At 36.3% G+C, this 20,202-nt stretch overlaps 1 protein-coding gene across 1 annotated transcript; it reads left to right on the top strand.

The window, feature by feature from the left end:
- The first annotated feature begins 18,420 nt into the window (after positions 1–18,420).
- On the top strand, positions 18,421–19,679 carry PTH (parathyroid hormone). Its single transcript, XM_068682183.1, has 2 exons — positions 18,421–18,515; positions 19,337–19,679. The coding sequence occupies exons 1-2, from the start codon at positions 18,430–18,432 to the stop codon at positions 19,608–19,610; spliced, it is 360 nt and encodes a 119-aa protein (XP_068538284.1). The 5' UTR covers positions 18,421–18,429; the 3' UTR covers positions 19,611–19,679.
- The last annotated feature ends 523 nt before the right edge of the window (positions 19,680–20,202 follow it).

The raw sequence follows: 20,202 nt of genomic DNA, 5'->3' as shown, positions 1-20,202 counted from the left end.
CTCAACTGGAAGGCACTTGCTGTGCTCTTACACTATGCTTACTCTCCGATACGAAGCAGGTTCTAGTCATAATTCCTCCATAGAAAAGCTTCTAGGAAACACACTTATGCAAAGTGGAAAACAACAGCTGTGTTTTCTATTTAAAAGACTAAGTGTTAAATCACCTTCACGCAAACTTGCAGAACAATTTTCAAGGATTTGAGGAAAACAAATAGTCCTTTTGACTTGTTTTCCAGTTTGTAATGCTGAAATATTACCTGTCTGGAGCTGGTATTATTTAACCACAAATGTATTTTATTATTTTAATAATGTTCTTTACATGGTTTAAAGGTTTATAGAATTTGCACCTTTATATTGGAGAAGAGTATTACATGGTTTCAATGCTGATCTTCCTAGAATTAAAATTAGTTTACTCATACAATCTGGGTTATCAGTATCACATCAGTTGTCTAAAAAATATACATTTCAGTTATGAATTTGTTCAGAATGGAACATATGGTACAGTTGTATACATTCTAGCAAGTTATTTTCTTGCTTGTTTGAGAGGGTTTATGCTGATTTTGAGAGAATTATGAAAATTGTACTAATAATGCGAATGAAACTCTTTAATCTCCATGTCAGAGCACCATCTAGAGGCAAATAACACTCTGTATCATTGCACTCAAGATTCAATAAATGGACAATTTGTTTTTGAATTTAATTCAAGAATGCTTAAAAAAAAAAAAAAAAAAAAAAAAAAACACAAAAAAACTTCTGTGGATTAGGGATTATTTTTCTTCTACAGTTGTTATTGGTGTGATACAGAACAAACTGGTGTGAAATCTCCAGCAACTTTTGCAGAGAGTAGAATGGGAGAAATCAATGGTCAAAAATGTATAATAATTTCATGACACCCAGGGCTGAAGAATGATGCAGTCTTTCTGCTAGTCTTTGGAAGCATGGATACCATAGCTCTGTATGCTGAAAACATACGATATTTGCATGCCGTGGTCTGAGACATCTATTAACATTAAGATTTCTTCAAGCAACATCCCATATTGGAGTACACCAGCAATAGCATCCACTTGAGTGCATTTAAATACCATTTCACATGCAGTAAAAGCCATATGCTTCCAGTATGATCATTTGTGAGGCTATACTTTATGTGTTTAATATCTGATAGGGGATTATGGGAGTTGCTAGGTATTACATGTATTGACAGCTGTCTTGCATAGGCAAAGCAGTTGTAACACCACTGAAATTGTAGATTGCTTTCGGCTTAAAGTGAAATGAATTAGAAATAGTGCAAGTAACCTGTGTCCAGAACTTAGTATTTAGGAAGACTATGGATATGTTTATGACTCCATAGACGATTTTGATTTTTCACTGTAAGACATTTTGATTTCTCACTGTGAGGCATCTTAGCTAATCTGCATTTTGTGAAACACAAGATGCTACAATACATATAAGAGTGTGGAAAAATATGTCTATATACTTCTGTTTTATGTGATAGACAATGAGCCTCCTTTCTTCACAAATACCAGATGCATCCATAGGTTTCTGAAATAATTCCAAAGTATGTACTGTTGTCATGGATTTACTATGGGCTTTTAAATATCGTAAAGTATAACTATATCTCTGTCATGAAAAAAAAATTCACATTTGAATTCAGTTTTGCATCCTAGACCTGCTAGGGCTCTGTTTTCACAAAGGTATTCTAGCCTTGGTGGAAATGCATAAAGCTCAAGTATTAAAACACTTGAAAAAAATCCTCATAATAATCCTGATAATCCTCAAAATAGCTGTTAGTTAGTAATATATATATTAAGTATAAATATATACCAGTTTCTGGGGTAATTATTTTTTTCTTCAGAATCCTATTCTAGGTGCTTTCAGAGTTATGTTCAATATACTTCTAAGAAACACTCCCAAATTAACAAACACTTTTAAAAAAATCACATTGTTGTATGAGCATTTGCAATTAACCAATTAGTCTATGCCTATCCAGACCATTTAATCTGACAGGTTTATCCATACCCACTATATTATAAATAGCTCAAGCCTCACTACTATCAGCAAAAACATCTTCAGAGAGGTTGTTGTTTTGGGGCTTTGTTCACCCAGCCTTCACTATGGTCGCTATAATAAGTAGCTAGATTATAAGTAGCCTGAATGTGCCGATCCACACTGCATTTGCATCTTCACCTAGCTGAGCAGACATATCCTAGATAAAGATTTTACAGCATTTCAGTCTGCTTCATTAAATCTGCATAGTCCCATTGACATCTCAGTAATATTTGGTGGCTATGAAGGTTGCTCTGTGCTAGGGTGCTACAGTCCCCTGGCCCTGTAGCCCTTTCAAGATCCACTTCTTGCTCTTCCTGCAGCTCCATTCCCTTCCAGTTTTCTTCATGCTTTTTTTTTTTTTTTTTAACTTTTCCTAATTTGCTTAGGGGTAAATTACTGTAAGACACATAGACAAATTTAAAAGGGACCAGGAAAGGACTTTCTAAAAACTGTGATCATGCTTTTTTGTTTCCTCACATCAGCTAAAGGAAAAACAGAAGGCCTTTTTTCTCCAAGTGAATGTGTTCTTTTCTCCTCCTCCTCTGTCTCTCCCTCCCCTTGCTTAATTTTACCAACCTTGTCAGATCTTGCTCAACCTCCTCCTGGAGAAAGGTGTGTCCTCCTTTCTTGATCATGCATTGTACACCGGGACACAGAGATGACAAACCTCAAACAGCTACTACCTTCAGCTGGTTCACTAGTTGCAGAGGTTGAACAGGACATGAAACAACATTTTAATAAACATTCAGTGAAAAAAAAAAATCCATTCAGACTCCTACTCTCTTCTCTGGGATGTCACTATCTCCTTTCTGTCATCTGTCATCAAGTTTCCCAGGATAGATATAGTCTTAATTTTATTATTAATATACTTTTTACACACTTTACTTTCAGTGCTTCCTTAGTGTTTGCTAACAGGGAACAAAATTTGAATGGTCACGGACTACTTTTTGTTTTATGTTTATGTCTACAAAACATGTGACCTGCACACAGCACCTGCAATGGGTCAAATACATAGCTTATGTTCTGTGCAGCTTGACTGGATTTAGCTTCTTGTTAAATTACACGAGCCCTCTAAAAATGGAAAACACTTATCTGAACATCTTTTCCACAGAGATGTGACTTGTTTGCAATTTCACCTTCAAAGATGAGGCACTAGGAGTCAGCTTTTAAAGTATTGGCTTGCAATAGTCTTCCCTTCTTTGTCAGAGTGAGCACTTCAACTGTCACTGTCAGAGGTACAGAGCTAGGAACAAATGTCATTTGACAAAATGTCACAAAATGAAGTGTGGCCAGCCAACAAGTCTAACATTCCTTCCAAGTCTAACACAAGACAAAGCTTTGAAAGTTGAAGGAGAGAGAAAAATTTTCTGGGATTGGAGTTAAAGCATACTTGAAGGATAATTACACTTCTAATGATAAGACAACTGAAACCACAAATTTCCTAAGGACCAAATGATATACTTGAAGATATCTCCCTGGAGAAATCAACATAAAGGATATACAAGTGAACTTTTATTCTTGTTAAAAATTAGAAACTCTCAAGGAATTTTCTTTCTGTTTTCTGTTGTTGTTTTGTTTGTTTTTTGCACTGGAGGAACTAAGTAGTGAAATTATATTAACATAGGTCAATAGTTCTCAGTTCTTATATGTTGGATCCCCTGATACAGCCAAAGTCCTAAAAAAGTGAAAGGAAAGATATTTTCAAAAGATTCTTAATTACTTGTTTGAAAATATTTAAAGTTCCATTTCCATGAAAACCATCTCATAGCTAAGAATAAGGAACAGCTTAATACATACAGCTTTACAGACACAGTTTATTTTCATAAGAGGCAGATTAGGGTTAGGGTTAGGGTTAGAGATCTTTTGGAGATCACAGAATCACAGAATTTCTAGGTTGGAAGAGACCTCAAGATCATCGAGTCCAACCTCTGACCTAACGCTAACAGTCCCCACTAAACCATATCCCGAGGTTAAGATTGTTTTACTGCATTGGAATAGTGATATAAGTGCCATTGTGTGAATAAAATACTATGGGAATAACTATTACTACATCTATATGTTACCTATAGCTTCTTTATCTCAAATATCTACAATTTTTGTGCATATAGGCCTGACTTCTGTTGGTTTATTCTGGCTAGAAATCTGTCACTCTTTGCTCTGCAACTGATTAGAAATCTCATACGCCAAATTCATGAAGCTCAGTATTTGTAAAGGTGACATCTAGCTAGGAGAAAGAGTGAACAGACAAGCTGGTAACATCCTAAAGCATCCTTTCTAAATCTGTCAACATTCATCTGTCAACATTCATGGCGATCTTATATCGCCAGAAATCAGCTACACCGTAGTCCAGATTCCATCTTTGCACAGCCACAATTACATTAACTTCATCAGAACTACCCCAGGGTTAACTTGGCCCCTTTTCTCTTCGTTAATACAGAAGTGGCCATGGAAGGGTTCGGTCACACTCTGTATTATCTGCTTAGTAAAATTGTTCAGATATTTTTCTTAGGAGGAGACCTTTTGGCTATCTCTTCTTCTCATACACTGAAACACTTGGTTCTCAATAACATGAAAAAAAGCATCCCAATTTTTTTGTTTCAGTAGCAAGAGCAAACTCATTCATTCACTGTTCTCTTGCTGATAATTGGAAGGCCATACTGTTTCTCTACAGAAAACTTCCTCTTTTTCTCCACATGAGAGCAGTGTTGCTAATAGCATACATCATGCACTGTGGCTGCATTCGAATGCCTCAATAGATGTTGCTCCATGCAAAAATGATTTGTGGTCTTTCCCCCTAGGCTTACCAATTTTTAATTCCCCAGCAAGTAAACCCCTATACTTGCTCATAGCACATGGGACACTTGAATCTTTTATTGTGGATGTCATGAAAGCAAACAGTTGTAGAAGAGATGATCCCAAAGCCAAACATCAATTAAAACCTAAGATCCTGAACTTATCCCTATGGTAGGAGCTGGAGGGAGCCTCTTACAAGCCAATGTCCTCCCTAAAACATCACCAGCTCTTCAGGTGCACAATTTACCAATCTTTTTTAAAAATTACATGGGTTTTAGTAAAACCTTACGTACTTTCACTATATAAATAAATTGACATTAGATATCAGTATTTAATACAAAATTAATTTTGCTATGACAAGGACTTCATGCTGTGCATCCCTACCATTATAATGGTAAAAGAGCCACGTTTGTTAATGAATGCATGTTGCCTCTCAAAATGGAAATCTGGGAGCTAGGGAATTTCATTTGTAAGGCAAATTCTCCTTTTTAAGAACACAGACCGAAGTCTAGGGAGTTTAGGAAGTTTCCCCAGTGAGAGCAGTGCTCTCTGAGGAAACTCACATAACAGTGCTTGTGAAATTGTACAAATAAAAAAAGGGAAAGGAGGGAAGGGAAGGGAAGGGAAGGGAAGGGAAGGGAAGGGAAGGGAAGGGAAGGGAAGGGAAGGGAAGGGAAGGGAAGGGAAGGGAAGGGAAGGGAAGGGAAGGGAAGGGAAGGGAAGGGAAGGGAAGGGAAGGGAAGGGAAGGGAAGGGAAGGGAAGGGAAGGGAAGGGAAGGGAAGGGAAGGGAAGGGAAGGGAAGGGAAGGGAAGGGAAGGGAAGGGAAGGGAAGGGAAGGGAAGGGAAGGGAAGGGAAGGGAAGGGAAAAGGAAGATCCTTACAGTTCAGGTGCAAGGGCCACTTAAGAAAATTTGTTCTATTTAATCTACATTGAAGGAAGCCACTGTCACGAACGTCTTGAAAATGTTGTCAGAGCTCTTTTGAGTCAGAAAACATGGATATAGTCTATGTGCACATACTGAGTAAACAGAAAAGGAATTACAATGTACGTCTTCTACTTGTATATGTGATTTAGACAGTACAATAAGTTCAAACACTTCCTCCCTAGTAATATTTTGTACCTTTGGTTTGCTTTTTTCTGGTTCTAAGAAAGCTATCCCAAGAAATCAACTAGCTGCAGAGATGTAATGATAACATGAAACAAAGAAAATGCATGCTAGGCAAAGAATGCGCTTTGTGATACATCCATCTCAGCAGATCCACCCTTGATTACAGATATTCATGACTAATGGCATAGTTTTAATTATACTGGAGTACTTATTGTTGAGATGCAGCAAGTAGATCAGATTTTCAAAAGCTTTTGTATTTGAATGTTTTGCCAGTGCTTGCTGAAACCCCCTAAGAGGTAATAATTTCCTATGAAACTTGCCAAAGCAAACTTCTAGGCAAAGTATTGCATGATAAAGATCCCAAATGAAGTAAAAACACATGGATTAAAAAATAATAATAATTAAATGCACAAGTATTATTTCCTTTCACATAAATATTTTTATAGCATCTGGATATTTTTTTTCATGAGGGGACAAAAAATCATGCTCAAGCGGATGACAGCTCTTGACATGCAGTATTCTTAGGAATACAGGAATTACTGAATCAAGTCATACTCAAGGTCTACATGCATTTTGACTTCTTTATCTATTACTTTATTAACATATTTAAAGAATTCTAAGAAAAATGAGGCAAGACCTGTCAACATGTGCCTTTATACTGCAAATGCCAGTGACACCAACTTGGGGAGTACAGTCAAAAGCTCAAAGGCAGGCTTGCCATTCAGAAGGACCTAACATTCAGTTAGAAGAATGGGTTTACAGGAACCTCATGAAATTCAGCAAGGACAAATGCAAAGTCCTGCACCTGGGATGGACGAATTCCTTGCAATAGTAAAGGCTAAGGACTGACTGGCTAGAGAGCAACACTGCTGAAAAAAGCTCAGAGCTTGAGTGAACAGTGAGCTTAATGAATCAGCAGTAAGTAGGCTGTGGGAGCAACAAAGGCTAACTGCATACTGGGACATATCAACAGCACCTTAGGCAGCAGACTGGGAGAAGTGATTATACCTTATTACTCAGCACACACTGGACTGCATCTGGAATCCTGTGTCCACTTTGTGGGCTTATTGTACAAGAAAGATGACCAAGTTGAGCAAATCCAAAATCCAGTGGAGGACCACCATGATGTTCAGGGGCTTGGAATAGTTACTCTATAAGGAGAAGCTGAGGGAACTGGGCTTGTTCAACCTGGAAAGGCTTATGAGGGCCTTTTCATACCTAAGAGGGGTGCCCAAGACAAGAAAAACAGGCTGCATTGTGAGAGAATGAGACAAAATGGCCACAAAATGAAAAAGGTCAGATTCTGACTGGGTATAAGGCAAAGAAGTTTTCCCTTAAGGGTAATTAAACACTGAAGCAGGCTGCCTAGAGAGCTTCTGGGATCTTTGCTTCTGCAGATTTTCAAGAACCAAATGGATTAACCCTGAGCAACCTGGCCTGAATTCACTGTTGAACCTGCTTTGAGCAGGTGGTTAGACTACAAGGCTCCTAGGAATCAGAATGATTCTGTGAAACAGGAGATAGTCAAAAGCTTCCTTTAAAATTGTTACATTGACAATAGTCTCTTCAGAACATTGGGAAATTTGAAAAGCCCTTTGTGTTCGTTTGTAATCTGTACTCAAAAAAAATAGAAATGCAACTTATTTCCTATGCAATCCAAACTATTGATGTGATACCATCACCTGGTTAGTCTAATGTTATTTACTCTGCAGCCATGAAAGCTGAATGACACGTGTTTCATTGTCACAGCACCAGGGTGTAAGTAAATGCCTGTAACAAAGTACTTAAGATACTTGCGCAGTGAGATAATACAGAGGAGCGTCTTATTGCATAGAGGTGGGATTGACACTAGCAATAACAGCTGTCAGTGTGAGTCTTCCCAAAAATCCAAAAAATGACAATCATTCCATTCAATATTCATATTTTTGCAAAAAAGCTTTTACTTCATGCTTCAAGAGAACAGAGCTATAAATTAAGAAGAGCAATATGCATTCATATTTCTTCATAAACATGGCAGGCAGTGTGCCATATGACTGATCATAAATTAGGAACAAAAGCCCAGGAGAGAAACATAACACAAATGGATAAAACAGTGATGGTTGATGGAAATAAAATAAGGATGTGTAGGTAGTACATACCTAGAATGAAAATCTAATAACACCCAAGAAACTTTAAAAAAAAAACATCTGCAGATTTTGTGTAATACCTCTGTGAAGACGAATACAGGGAAGATGAGATTGCAGCTCCACTGAAGCAGGAAATATGTGCCTCTTGCAGGAGGTAGATCATTTGTGGCAGGGAGCTCGTAAACATTGCATAACAGTGCAGTAATAGACTCACAGCCCTGTACTCTGCATTGCCTTCTGGAATGCAGGACTCCACATACCAAATGAGCTCAGCTTTTGGTCTCTGCAACCATAATGTTATACAGTGTGGAACACTTAACAGAAAGTATCTCCACTTACATACAGTGATGCAGGGGCCTTTCACTGATATTTTCTATCATTCTAGGTAGATTTCAGCTTGGAGTTTTATAGACTTTTTCTTATTTCTTTTAGCTCCTCTGTAAAATAGATGTGCATGTAGTTAACTCCTCCCTCAAAGATAGTTTGAGGATTACAATAAGCAAGAGCACTGTTCTGGCATTAGTGATAAAATAACCATAGAACACTCTCTGCTGGAAGGATACTGTTCCTCTAGGTATATTCTTAATGTGATGAGGTCATATTTGAGCATCTGTGTCTTCAGATCTGCCCATTTCAACCCAATGTTCTTTTAAATTATTAGGCTGTTAGGCCACTGTAGCAATGAGCTCAGCTTGAGAAACTGCTCAGCTTGAGAAACCAGTAACTGGGCACAAAATTGCATGTATTGAGGTATGTGTGGTATTCGGTTTGCAAATCCTTTCAGGACACAAATGAATTGTAAAAGGCCCTTAGAATTGTAGATAGTCAATATTTGGTCCAAGAGCGACACTTCCACTTAAAATACACTAGGTCTCCAGATTTGTACACAATTCCTCCTTTAAATATAGATTTTGGAACTCCAGAATAAGATCTATTTAGTGTAAAGTGCTTCTTAAATACTATTGTTTTCCAGAGGAAGAAACATTTCTCTAGCTTCTGTTGTAATCTTAAGTCCAAGGACAATCTTGCAAGTGTGCATGATTCAGACTATTTCCCTTCCTCATATAACTCAGCCATGTGCACCCAGTCTGGTGTGTACAGAAGTAGGCCTTTTTAGCCCTTGCTGATTTAACTTCAAAATTTGCATTACTGTCTGACATTTCAGATCTGCTCTTCTTTTTAAATGCACTTTAACAAACCTCTGCAGCCAAAGGCCAAACTGTCCGATGCTGAAGATTAGCATTGCTCCTTTGAGTTAGTGTAACTGTGTCAACTGAATAACTGCTCCAGTGAGTATTAAATGTAAGCTAGAGGGATGCACTAATTTTACAGCAGTGCACAAAGAGCCCAGTTTGCAGAGTGAATGAGTATGTTTAGAGAACTGACTTATGTAATTCATCTATTTTGGGCACTAGCTATCCCTGAAGTTCTGAAAAAGGTAACTGGGTTGGGCTATTTATAAAGTCCGTTCCTATAGTTACAGCACAGATGCTAGCATGCAACAAAAACAGTTAGCTCAAGCCATCTCTTCTGTGCGCCTTAGTAAATCTATATTCTCACAAATGTTTATGGATCTCCCAGATACAAACAGATTTTTGTGTCCAGAATACTACTACTACCTTTACACATTAGTTTGTCCTATTTCCTTTCAGCTTCTGACTGTGCCTTTGTACTGTTTTTCAGGTCATTTGTATTAGAGATACCCAGAGACTCCTTTAAAAGGAGTTTCCCAGTATATGCAAGGGGAGACAGGGCATTAATCTTGAGAAAACTAATGAGTCATTGCTTAAATTCTTCTTCTGTCTTAAATATCACAAGGCTGCTAGGGATTATGGCTTAGGATGTGCATAAAAATTCATGTGAAAATGAAGCCCATAACCAACAAGTTCAGTCTTGAGATCATACAGAATTAGAAAAATTACTTTTTGTAAGGAATTGAAGTAATGGTTTGCACTAGTATCGTGTATGTTTGGGCTGCTTCTTACGAATTCTGCTTTTTTAATATATATTTTGCTATATATATTCATTGCTGTCTTTTATTAAGCACTGAAATACAGTCAAGAGAGAATTTTGCAGTGCGTAGTAAGAAGGGGGAAAAGAGTCAAAGGGAAGAAAGTTAACTGGCTAATGGAAGAAAGCCTGTTCCTAACATATGGGTTACCACTGAAAAAATCACATTAGGGACAGGACTGTATTGGGATGGCCATTTTAATATGGACTCTGAAGCATGGAAAAATGAAGTGACTTGCTCAGGCAGGTGATGAAGAGCCACAGATGGAAGTAGTTAATTTTCACCTTCACTTTACTATGCTAAGAAATAGGAAGATTACAATATAAAACAAAAGGTAGTAGAAAATGAGAGCAGAAATATAGAACTGGGTCCTTCACTACTCAGCCTGCTATATTGTTACTTATGCATAATGCGAGCTAAGCAAATTTTCATTTCTTAGTATCCTAGTTCAAAATGCGTAATTAAAATGACAATATGTTGTGCAACAAAGTGTGGATCTGTGCCTTTTACTAAAAGCCTAGAAAACTAGGATAAGGAATGTAAATTTCAGATGGAGGAAGAAAAGCAGCCTAGAAATATGTTTCAGCAGAGGCTAAGCAGAGAACTAAATGTTTTATCAGGAAAATCAAGATAAACTGTGTAGTTTGGTGATAGAGAATAAATATATATGCCAGCAAGCAAGATCCAAGAGACATACTGACTAGTATCATATAATTCATTGAAATTACCACTACATTATAGTAATAACATTCTTCTCTACTGAACATCATAATAGAAAAAGCCAGGCTGTTTATTTATTTATTTTTTTTTATTATCTGGGACAAGTTCTTTAACATACAACTTAAAACATTTTATTTGCCATAATTAGCATCTCAAATACTGAAACACTTTGTATACAATACAACACATTTTTGTCCTTAGTAACAGTTATTAGAAGGTGTTGAGGGATTTTTTGAAACAGCAAAAATCCCATGGCTTGCTGTAGCTGAGCAAACCAAGCTACCAGGGCAACTATGAGAAGTTCCCATGACAGTGTTCCCACATCGCCCAATTGAGGAATTCAGAAAAATATTGTTACCAGTAGCTGGCTTCAAGGACAAGGTCTATGTGACTGCTAATCACAAGGGGGTTGTTTTCTTGCAGGTGGGGTTGTTTTCTTGTAGTTGTTTGTCTGAGTGCTTTTGACCAATAATCTTGTGTGAAACACTGTCCACCCGTTAAGTTCACTATAAAAGTTAGGCTATTCGGGCAATAAAATGGAGCATGATCTGACTCTACTGGTGTCTGTTGTGCTTCCTGCAACAAGAAGGTCTGCATCTTCCTGCATGTTTGCATAGCACCTAACACAGTATTTTCTTTCATAATCCAAACAAAACAATGTTTTTTTGCCAGTTCTCTATTCTCCACGTTTTTAAGCTGTTTATGATGGATTTTTTTCAGAACATTCACTGGACTGAAGGAGAAGTCTGAAATGTTATTTTTCATTTGTAAATTGAATACATCATTCCCATGAGATTTCATCAAGCTCCAGATCACTTGCTTGGATACTATCTGCTCATCTGCAGTGACTGCAAAAAATATGGGAATATGAACTTGAAATGCCTTTTCAGTAGAAAGAATAGGAAAATATGTGGCTACCTGCATAAAAAATGCAGACCTTCATTGCTCCATCCTGGGTCATCCTGAGTTGTCAATGCTGTTTTATGCAGAGCTAGCATATTCAGTTACAACAGTCTTTTTAGGTCAAATCTCTTACTTGTAGGTATCTGCTGTTCCCTAGCTCCCACCTCTAGATTCCAGTGGATACTAGTATGTAATTACTCAGAACTGTTTTAGTAGATGTCTTAATGGATTTGAAAATGTTTTAGAATGTGTGTGTGATACATGTTCAAGAGAGGGTTCCTAAATCTTTAAGCCTTGAGTGAGGTTCTTAAGCCTGGAAAGGGAGGGGAGGGGATTTTAGATTCATCCCTGTCATCAATGCTAGATGCATTTTCTGCGCATTTTCAGGGATTACTTATATTCTCAAAACTCGCCTTGTGTCACTTGTCAGGGATGCCATGTCAATTTCAAGGATAACAAAAAAGAACACAAGGCCCCATTAGAGCAATACTACATTTCATGTCATTAAATGGGAACTCAAGCCTGAATCAAGTACTTACAGCTAGTAATAGGCCAATAAACACTGTGGCCTATATAGGAATGTGTATCTGCATATGCATATACATATACCATCCCATTTGGTATTGACCCCAGAAATCTGATGATCCAACAACACTTTTGAATTCTGTACCAGCTTCTTATCTACTGAAAAAGGTCATGAAGTACACTATGCTTCCTTATAGCAATGTATTCAGCAAGACATTGACAACATGCCTCATTGTCATCAGGGCTAATATTCCACTAAGTAATTACTGACTATAAAATAATTTATCAGAACTTTAACATGTGAAGTAATATCTATAGTTTCATATACAGTTCTATAAACATTTATACCTTTAGTCTACAATTCTCTAAAATTTATTTAGCAATGTGTCAGTACCTATGAGTTGAAATTTAAATAAAGCTTCAAGTTTCAATAAAGCTTCAAGTTAACATTCAAGTTATACAACTGTATTTTTGTTACTGACCATTGAAATGTCTCTGTAGGAAATAAGATGTACCTCATCGTCATGACTTTCCTTAACAGCCATTTTAGCATTCCTCCTGGATGTTCTGGGCTGTTTCTCCAAGTTTCAGATTCTTCTCATGAGAAAGAGATGAGGTAAGCACAGCTCTCCATTTAGGCTTCAAAACAGCCATGTAATGCTATATGAAATTCTATGCAGCCATGACATAGGGTGGCATGCAAAGAGCAAACACTCATACATTCATGATTATGTCATCAAAGCCTGACATGTCCATGATAGGTCAATAGTAATTCGCAATAAACTGGGTATCTCCATTATGTAACTTGGATAAGTTACATTGACAGCACAAATGGGTGTCCATTTAGACATTGCATGTTTCACTTAATCAGTGAAAATTCTAAAAATAATCTGGACACAATTACCATTACAGTGTCTAGATTAAGTCCCTAGGCAACCATGTGTAGTTAAAGTCAGGTGAATGGGACTAGACTCTACCAGCTTTTGTTTTCTTCCTAATCTTTTTCTCAGTGATCTTTGCATTTAATCTGTATTTGTTTCCATAAAACAGAAACAAAGAGCATCAATTTTTTACTTTCCTTACAAAGAAATCAGGGAGATTTGTTAACATTCTGATTTGCAGATGAAAAATGCTATGTAACTGGATAAAGATTATTTCCAAATTTGCATTTATCAGTAGCTGCAAAAAACACATTTTATGAACGTAGTAGACCACCTTTTGATTTTCACTTGTCTGCAGGTTTTTTCATCTAATTGGAAATAGGCATGTGGTTGAAGCTTCATCTAGCTGCAAGAACCCAAAAGGCACCTGAAGATACCCAACATTGCTTAAATAAATTACCAAACATGCTGCTGTGGTATTTGAAAAGCCACAAATCTTGTCAATCAAATGAAGTTCTAAAGAGTTTACTGACTGTCACTTTGGATCTTCATTGTGTCAAGGCAGAACATTCCTTGGACACATTTAGAAAGCTTGTCTCACCAGTTATCCAGTGGGCCACCAATTATCTGTTCCCTTGCTCAATGATCTACTAATATTCTCTTAGTCATAGTTGCAGTTAGAATACATTTTATCTGTCTACCGGAACAACCACAGTGGCAAAAAAATGATTTTGTAAATAACATGGAAAAAAAATAACTTTAACAGTTAAATCTTAAATCTAGGGGATTAGAATCCAGAATTCTTAAGGAATATTAACGCACCAGATTATATAATTGATTTGAGAAAATATTTCTTGGCCACTTAGTATATAATCCTAGAAAGTATTATATTCCACTAATGTACCTCAGGATGTGTTTAGTTTCAAGGTAAAATATTATACTTTTTCCTAACAAAAATGAATAGACTTTACAAAGTAGATTATTCAGTATTCAGTATTTTTGGAATACAGCCATTGTTTACCTAGCTGGCTGTAAAATCCGTCTAATTGCTTTCCACTTGTCTTCAACCTGAGTGTCTGATTACATGCAATGGTACCAATTCAAAGTAAGGTGTCATGCCTCCTGCAAACAAAGAAACACGGTGTTTTTTTTCATGTGCAGTTGATTAAAGTATCTGTACAATCTATAAGGGAAGGTTAAGGAAGGGTAGTTCTTTTATCAAGATACAGACTTGTCAGAGGAATAGGCTGTGGTCATCTTTTCCCTCCCACCCTGTCATTTCAGCCTCTTCAGGTTTTCATCTCTCTCTCTGATAATGCAACAACATACAATTCCTTGCAATCAATTGACAAATTGGTTGCCTTTCTCTGGTAGATACCTGAGATATCTAACAGTTCATAGTTTCTGGACTGCTCTATTCAGTTCTACCCGGTGTTATACATTGGCTCATTCATAGCCTGATAGCCTGCCATTTTCAGAACACGGAAACTCAGGATCCACTGTGGGTTTTCTTGTCATGTTCCAAGAGAAGCAAAAATTGTCTCTTGTCTCATTTGTGTGCTGTACAAATGTATTCTCACTAACATAAGGTAATTTCCTAAAAAAATTGTGATTTTTTTTTCCCACCCATTATTTATACGTACACTTATAAATTCAAAGGATGATGAAATACTTTTTCACAGCAGAGATTTTATTTCTGCATTTGTTCCTTAAGAGTTTATATACCTCTCTATACCACAGTGACTACAAATTCTGGTTTTAAGTCTCCCACGGAACAGCATTTCAGCAGGTGTTAGCCCCGATTTCTCCTCTTCCATTAAGTAGTGCCCAAAAGAGACCTGTTGTTTTTTTATTGTTGTTTTTTTTGTTTGTTTGTTTTGTTTGTTTCACAGGGTTGATTAAGAAAGAGAAAAAAAAAATAAATCAGAACATGAATCTTCATCTTTCTGAAACATTAAAAGAGCTCAACACCATTTTCAGCTGACAGTTACTCAGTGAATACACTGCGTTCAAAGGAAAATGTTCACAATTACAGTATTTTGTAAAAGAATTACATTCATTTGGTCCACTAACTGTCATTCACACATTTGATATGCCATGTTTAGTGAACACAGATGACATGAGATAAGTATTTTTAAATAACCTGATTTCTGGGTATTAGGGATAGTCCAAAACATATTTTTTTCAGTATATACAGATAAAGCAATATTTAACTGTAATGAAAAGTTTATATAGTAACTATCACAGGCTCTATTAGTTAACAAATGTATATATATATTTCAATTTTTAATTCTTTTTATTATTATTTTTGTATCTTCTCTCATTCAAGGAAAATGTTGCAGTTCTAATTTATCTTCTATATTTTTTTCACATGCAACTTCCTTTCAAATGATCAAGTTTAGCAATCTTTGCTTGAGATTTTGGGTACAACAAATTTAGTAACTTTGAATAAAAATGACATTGAATAAGCAATCCTATTTCAGAGTTGCTATAAAGACTACGTTTGCTTCAAATCAGCCAGCTAAAATCACATCTTAAGGGCATCTGCACTAACAGACTCTAAGCTGTCTGAAATCAATGAAGTATTTTCAACTGCAATATACTCTGGTGCTTTATCTGTCTCATTATTTTCAAGGCTCCAGCCTGGGGTCTCTTCCAGATTTACACGTGCATTGTAAAGTATGCAACTTCAATAGAAAGAGTAACATCTGCAGCTCAGGTTTGTTAATACTCATTTTGCAATTGTTCTTAATGGCTCATTGCCCATTTTCACTATCTGTTGCTACCAGTTTATACGAAAGCATGTGTTTTTTTAATGCCATGCCCATGCTATATGTTGAGTCGCTAAAGCCTTCAGGTTAGCATTGTTAGTTGCTGAAGTGGATATAAATCTCCTAAGAAAATATATCATCCTCATAAACCTCTGTATGCTTTCTTATTTGTGTAGGTAGAAGGATATTGACAACTGATTAATACTGGAAGCCGGCTCTATCCTGATCTCTTGAACATGTTTAAGTGGATTATTTCTTTACTTCTCAGATTACTGTTTACTGAGGGAACCATGAACGCTTTTTGGATTTTTTTTGGAGCTTCTGTGTTTCCTTCCTTTCCCCATGACAATACCATCTTCACAATTCAATAGTATAAAATATCTGTTCTGCCTTTTTGTGAAATACTACAGGTATATAGATAGCATAATCTAAATAGTATTCACTGTAAAAGCAATGATAGCTTCCGAATGGTGTGTTAAAGTGTGCAGATGTAAACATATATTTTTTTCCTGATTAAATAGGCTAGAAATCAGAAGAAGCATCTACTGCAGGAAAACTATCATGCAGCCAAAAATAGTTTTTATTCATACATATGGGATAGTATTATTTACACATTTTACTTCTTAGAATGTAGGCAGAGTTCTTTATTTCTTTGCCAATTTTTTTAAAGTACTAATTTATATCACAGCCTCTTCAAATGCCTCCACTTTATCTAACACATTTGAGTGATTCAGGTATATCCATAAGTGTAGATACAATGGGGTTCTAACACTAGATTTTAATGACTTTTCAGTACCATCAGTTTCTCATTAAAAACATGACCTATCATCTCAGGGCTTCTGCTCCTCTTTGGTATATTCTTTTACAAAGAAACCTGGAATCTGACCTAAAGTGTCAGTTACCTATTCTTATAGGTATAACTATTCTTATTTCTCACAACTATTACACTTATTAGCTTTTCAGTAATTTTTATCTTGTATTTGTAGATCACTAACCCACTGCCTGCATTTAACATCACAAAGCTTTCTCTGCAAATCCCTCCAACCAGCTTCAGAGATCACACTGTCTTGGGCACAGATCTATGAGTAAAAGGGGACTTGAATTTAAAAGTCAAACTTCTTCACAGCTACCAAGGATACTTTTTCGCTGAGACCTTTCTTTTCCCTGTAAATGCCAAATTAACAAAAGCATCTGAGGGTGGGTACAAGAGAGTCAGGAGGGTGTGTGTTGAGAGTGACATCAACTGAGACAATAAAAGGGCTTCTAAGTTACTTAGAAGCTCTATTTTAGAGTTACATTTAAGGGTCCACTAACCAATTCAGTAGTCTTTAAATACACTTGACATCAAGAGACAGTCATCTGCCGACATACCCAAACGAGAAATCTGTTTAAGATAGTATCTGGTAAGTATATGTTTTATTTCCAAGTTCTCTAGAAGACTTATCTATTTTATCATTGATTCATTATTCAGCTTTTACTTCAGCTTCTTTTCAAACTTAAAAATAGTATTTTACAGATAAAATGAATGTATGTAAGATCGAGCTGTTTTATTATCTGAACCGTATGTTTGAAATGCAGAAGTCCAACACAGTAAACTAGAAAATTTTAATATTGACTTAGATGAACTGCTAGGACCACATTCATTCTATCAAGTAAGATGCCATGTAGTAAATGCTTTTCTGACCTAGTGTGAAACTGCAGAAAATATTGCAAGAATGGCATTCTGGAGTTTTATATTTTTAATATTTATGTTACCGTCTATCAAATTTCTTAAGCTCTAGAAAAAAAAGAAAAAAAAAGTAAAAGGCTTTTCTGGCTGTCAATACTGAAAATCCAAACTGGAAACTGAAATTTTGTCTGTGTCATACCTGCTTGCTGTAGCATCATCAATAACAAATATTCTTCAAGTACAAACTAAGTGGAAATACTGATGATGATGTACAAAGCAGAGTGGAAATCATACTGGCAAGGCAGGATTTATAATGAAAAAATGTGGGGCTTAATTCTCATTTCTCTATTGTGAGATTATTGTGAGATTCTCTATTAAATGGAGAATGAAATAACTCAGTAGAGATATGACACTATGCAAAATTGTCAAGAAGAGTGTCAGCTTCTTCATTCTAAAGATAATGCAACTAGATGACACAAAAGAAATAGCTAAAAGAACAAAACTTTTTCACTGGCATAGCTATATATAAATATTTCAATAGACTTGGAGCGTATCGAGTATAAATGATAAATAACGGTACTAAAAGGACACAATGCTTTGCAGCCAGTTATTGAAAACATGGGTACCTAGATGAGGATGATGCAGAGCAGCTAAGGCTCACAGAATTTTTTAGACTTGCCTACAAAGTAAGTTGTTCACAAAACTTAGTATAGAACTAAATTCTTCTGTTGCATTCCTTACTCTAACCCATTTCATGAGAAGAATGCTTTTAAAGTCACTTCTCTGATGTCTTTCTTCAACCTTTCTTTTTTAGAACAGTAATTACCTGAAATACAGATTTATACATGTATTAATTACTATCTTTGCAGACAAAATGACTTCTATAATAAGTCTGGCCAAGACTGCAATGGTTTTATCTGCCATATGCTTTTTTACAAACTCTGATGGAAGACCAATGATGTAAGTACATTATTATACACTTCGAATTTTTGCAGGATAATGTTAGCTGTTCTTGAGAAGATGGTTTGTCTGTATATAAGTTTATGTGTATGTCAGGCTTTCTACCCCTGTTTTCGAACCCCTTGGCCCAGCCAGCCACACTGTCTTCTAGATACATCTTTAGAGATCTCATACACAGAGTTCTTAAACATTTTTTGAAAATAGTGGAGGAAGAAAAGTCATGTAAGTGTTTTCTTAGGAAGATCACTGGGGACGGTTAGACCAGATAACCTTGGAGGTCTTTCCCAACCTTAATGCTTCTGTGATTCTGATTACATGTTTGGGGGATCCTAAATAGAAAAACATCTTTCCTATTGTGCAAGAGTCTAGCTGGACCTCACCTGTGGGCACTAACATCAATCAGCATTGAGATACAAATCCACAGGAAACCATGCTTCCTTAACTCTAGTGTTCATAGAAGAGTAATCTGAACAAATCTGAACAAATCCCATAATTTTATTAATCAGTTAACTCTTGCCATGTTAAGCCCTAAGCTCAACTACAACAGATAAAATAAATGGTAAATATACAAACACTATTGTCAGAACCGGACTACTTCCCATTTTTGATGCCTTCTGACTAATATACCTATTGTCATTAACAAATTACTATCCACCTTCCTCCTCTTCTCCAGATGTAATTCTATCTCTGACAAATTAGAAAGGAAGGTTGTACAGCTCTGTATTGATGAACAGTACAAAAGTTTCCAAGCCTGGGTTTTGAGAGAAAATCACGAATTCAAAAAGACTCTGCATCTGTTCCTTTGCTTTCCTTTCTTTCAGGAAAAGATCAGTGAGTGAGATGCAATTAATGCATAACCTTGGAGAGCATCGACACACTGTGGAAAGACAGGACTGGCTTCAGATGAAACTGCAGGATGTGCACAGTGCCCTTGAGGATGCTAGGACCCAGGGGCCTCGAAACAAGGATGATATCGTCCTGGGGGAGATAAGAAGTCGGAGGCTGCTCCCTGAGAATTTGCGGGCACCAGGGCAGAAAAAAAACATCGATCTGGACAAAGCTTATATGGATGTACTCTTTAAAAGAAAGCCATAATGAAAAGACCAAGAGCATTATATCTGTCCAAGTAAGCATGTGTCTGTAGATCACTGATCAAGTAGGGCATTTTATTATTATTTATTCAAACTACAATAATGATTAAAGGCTCCTTTCAAGACTGTAGCCCCACAGAGTTAGGCATTTCACAGCCAAATAAAAAAATGTATTTACAGGCCATCCACGACCATTGCTGCTAATTTCTGGGTATCTTTTAAATAGCTAATATACCTTACAAATTTCCAGGGAAACTAAAAACAAACAAGCAACACCATAAGAAAGCTAAAAATCATTTAAGACCAGTTCTACCACTCTTATACAGAGAGCATTTGTCTGTAATCATTAGGTCTACTTGCCCTGTTAATCAACAGTGCATAAATGCATCTGGCCAAGGGTTAAACTTTAACTTTGTACTTATGAAAATATGTAAACTTAAATCCACATTTATTTTCAGAAGAAGGCCTAAAACCAGATGAAATTGAATTGCATAGCAAAAGCTGCATGATAATAATTTCAGATTAAAGACTGCAAATATGAAAAATAGAAGCAGGAAAGCAAAGCTTAAGTTTAAAGTAGAATGAAATAAAATTAA

The sequence above is a fragment of the Anas acuta genome, chromosome 5 (genome assembly GCF_963932015.1).
Source record: "Anas acuta chromosome 5, bAnaAcu1.1, whole genome shotgun sequence".
NCBI classification, from domain to species: domain Eukaryota; kingdom Metazoa; phylum Chordata; class Aves; order Anseriformes; family Anatidae; genus Anas; species Anas acuta.
Note: the sequence above shows the minus strand (reverse complement) of the source record. Positions and strands in the feature narration are given on the sequence as shown.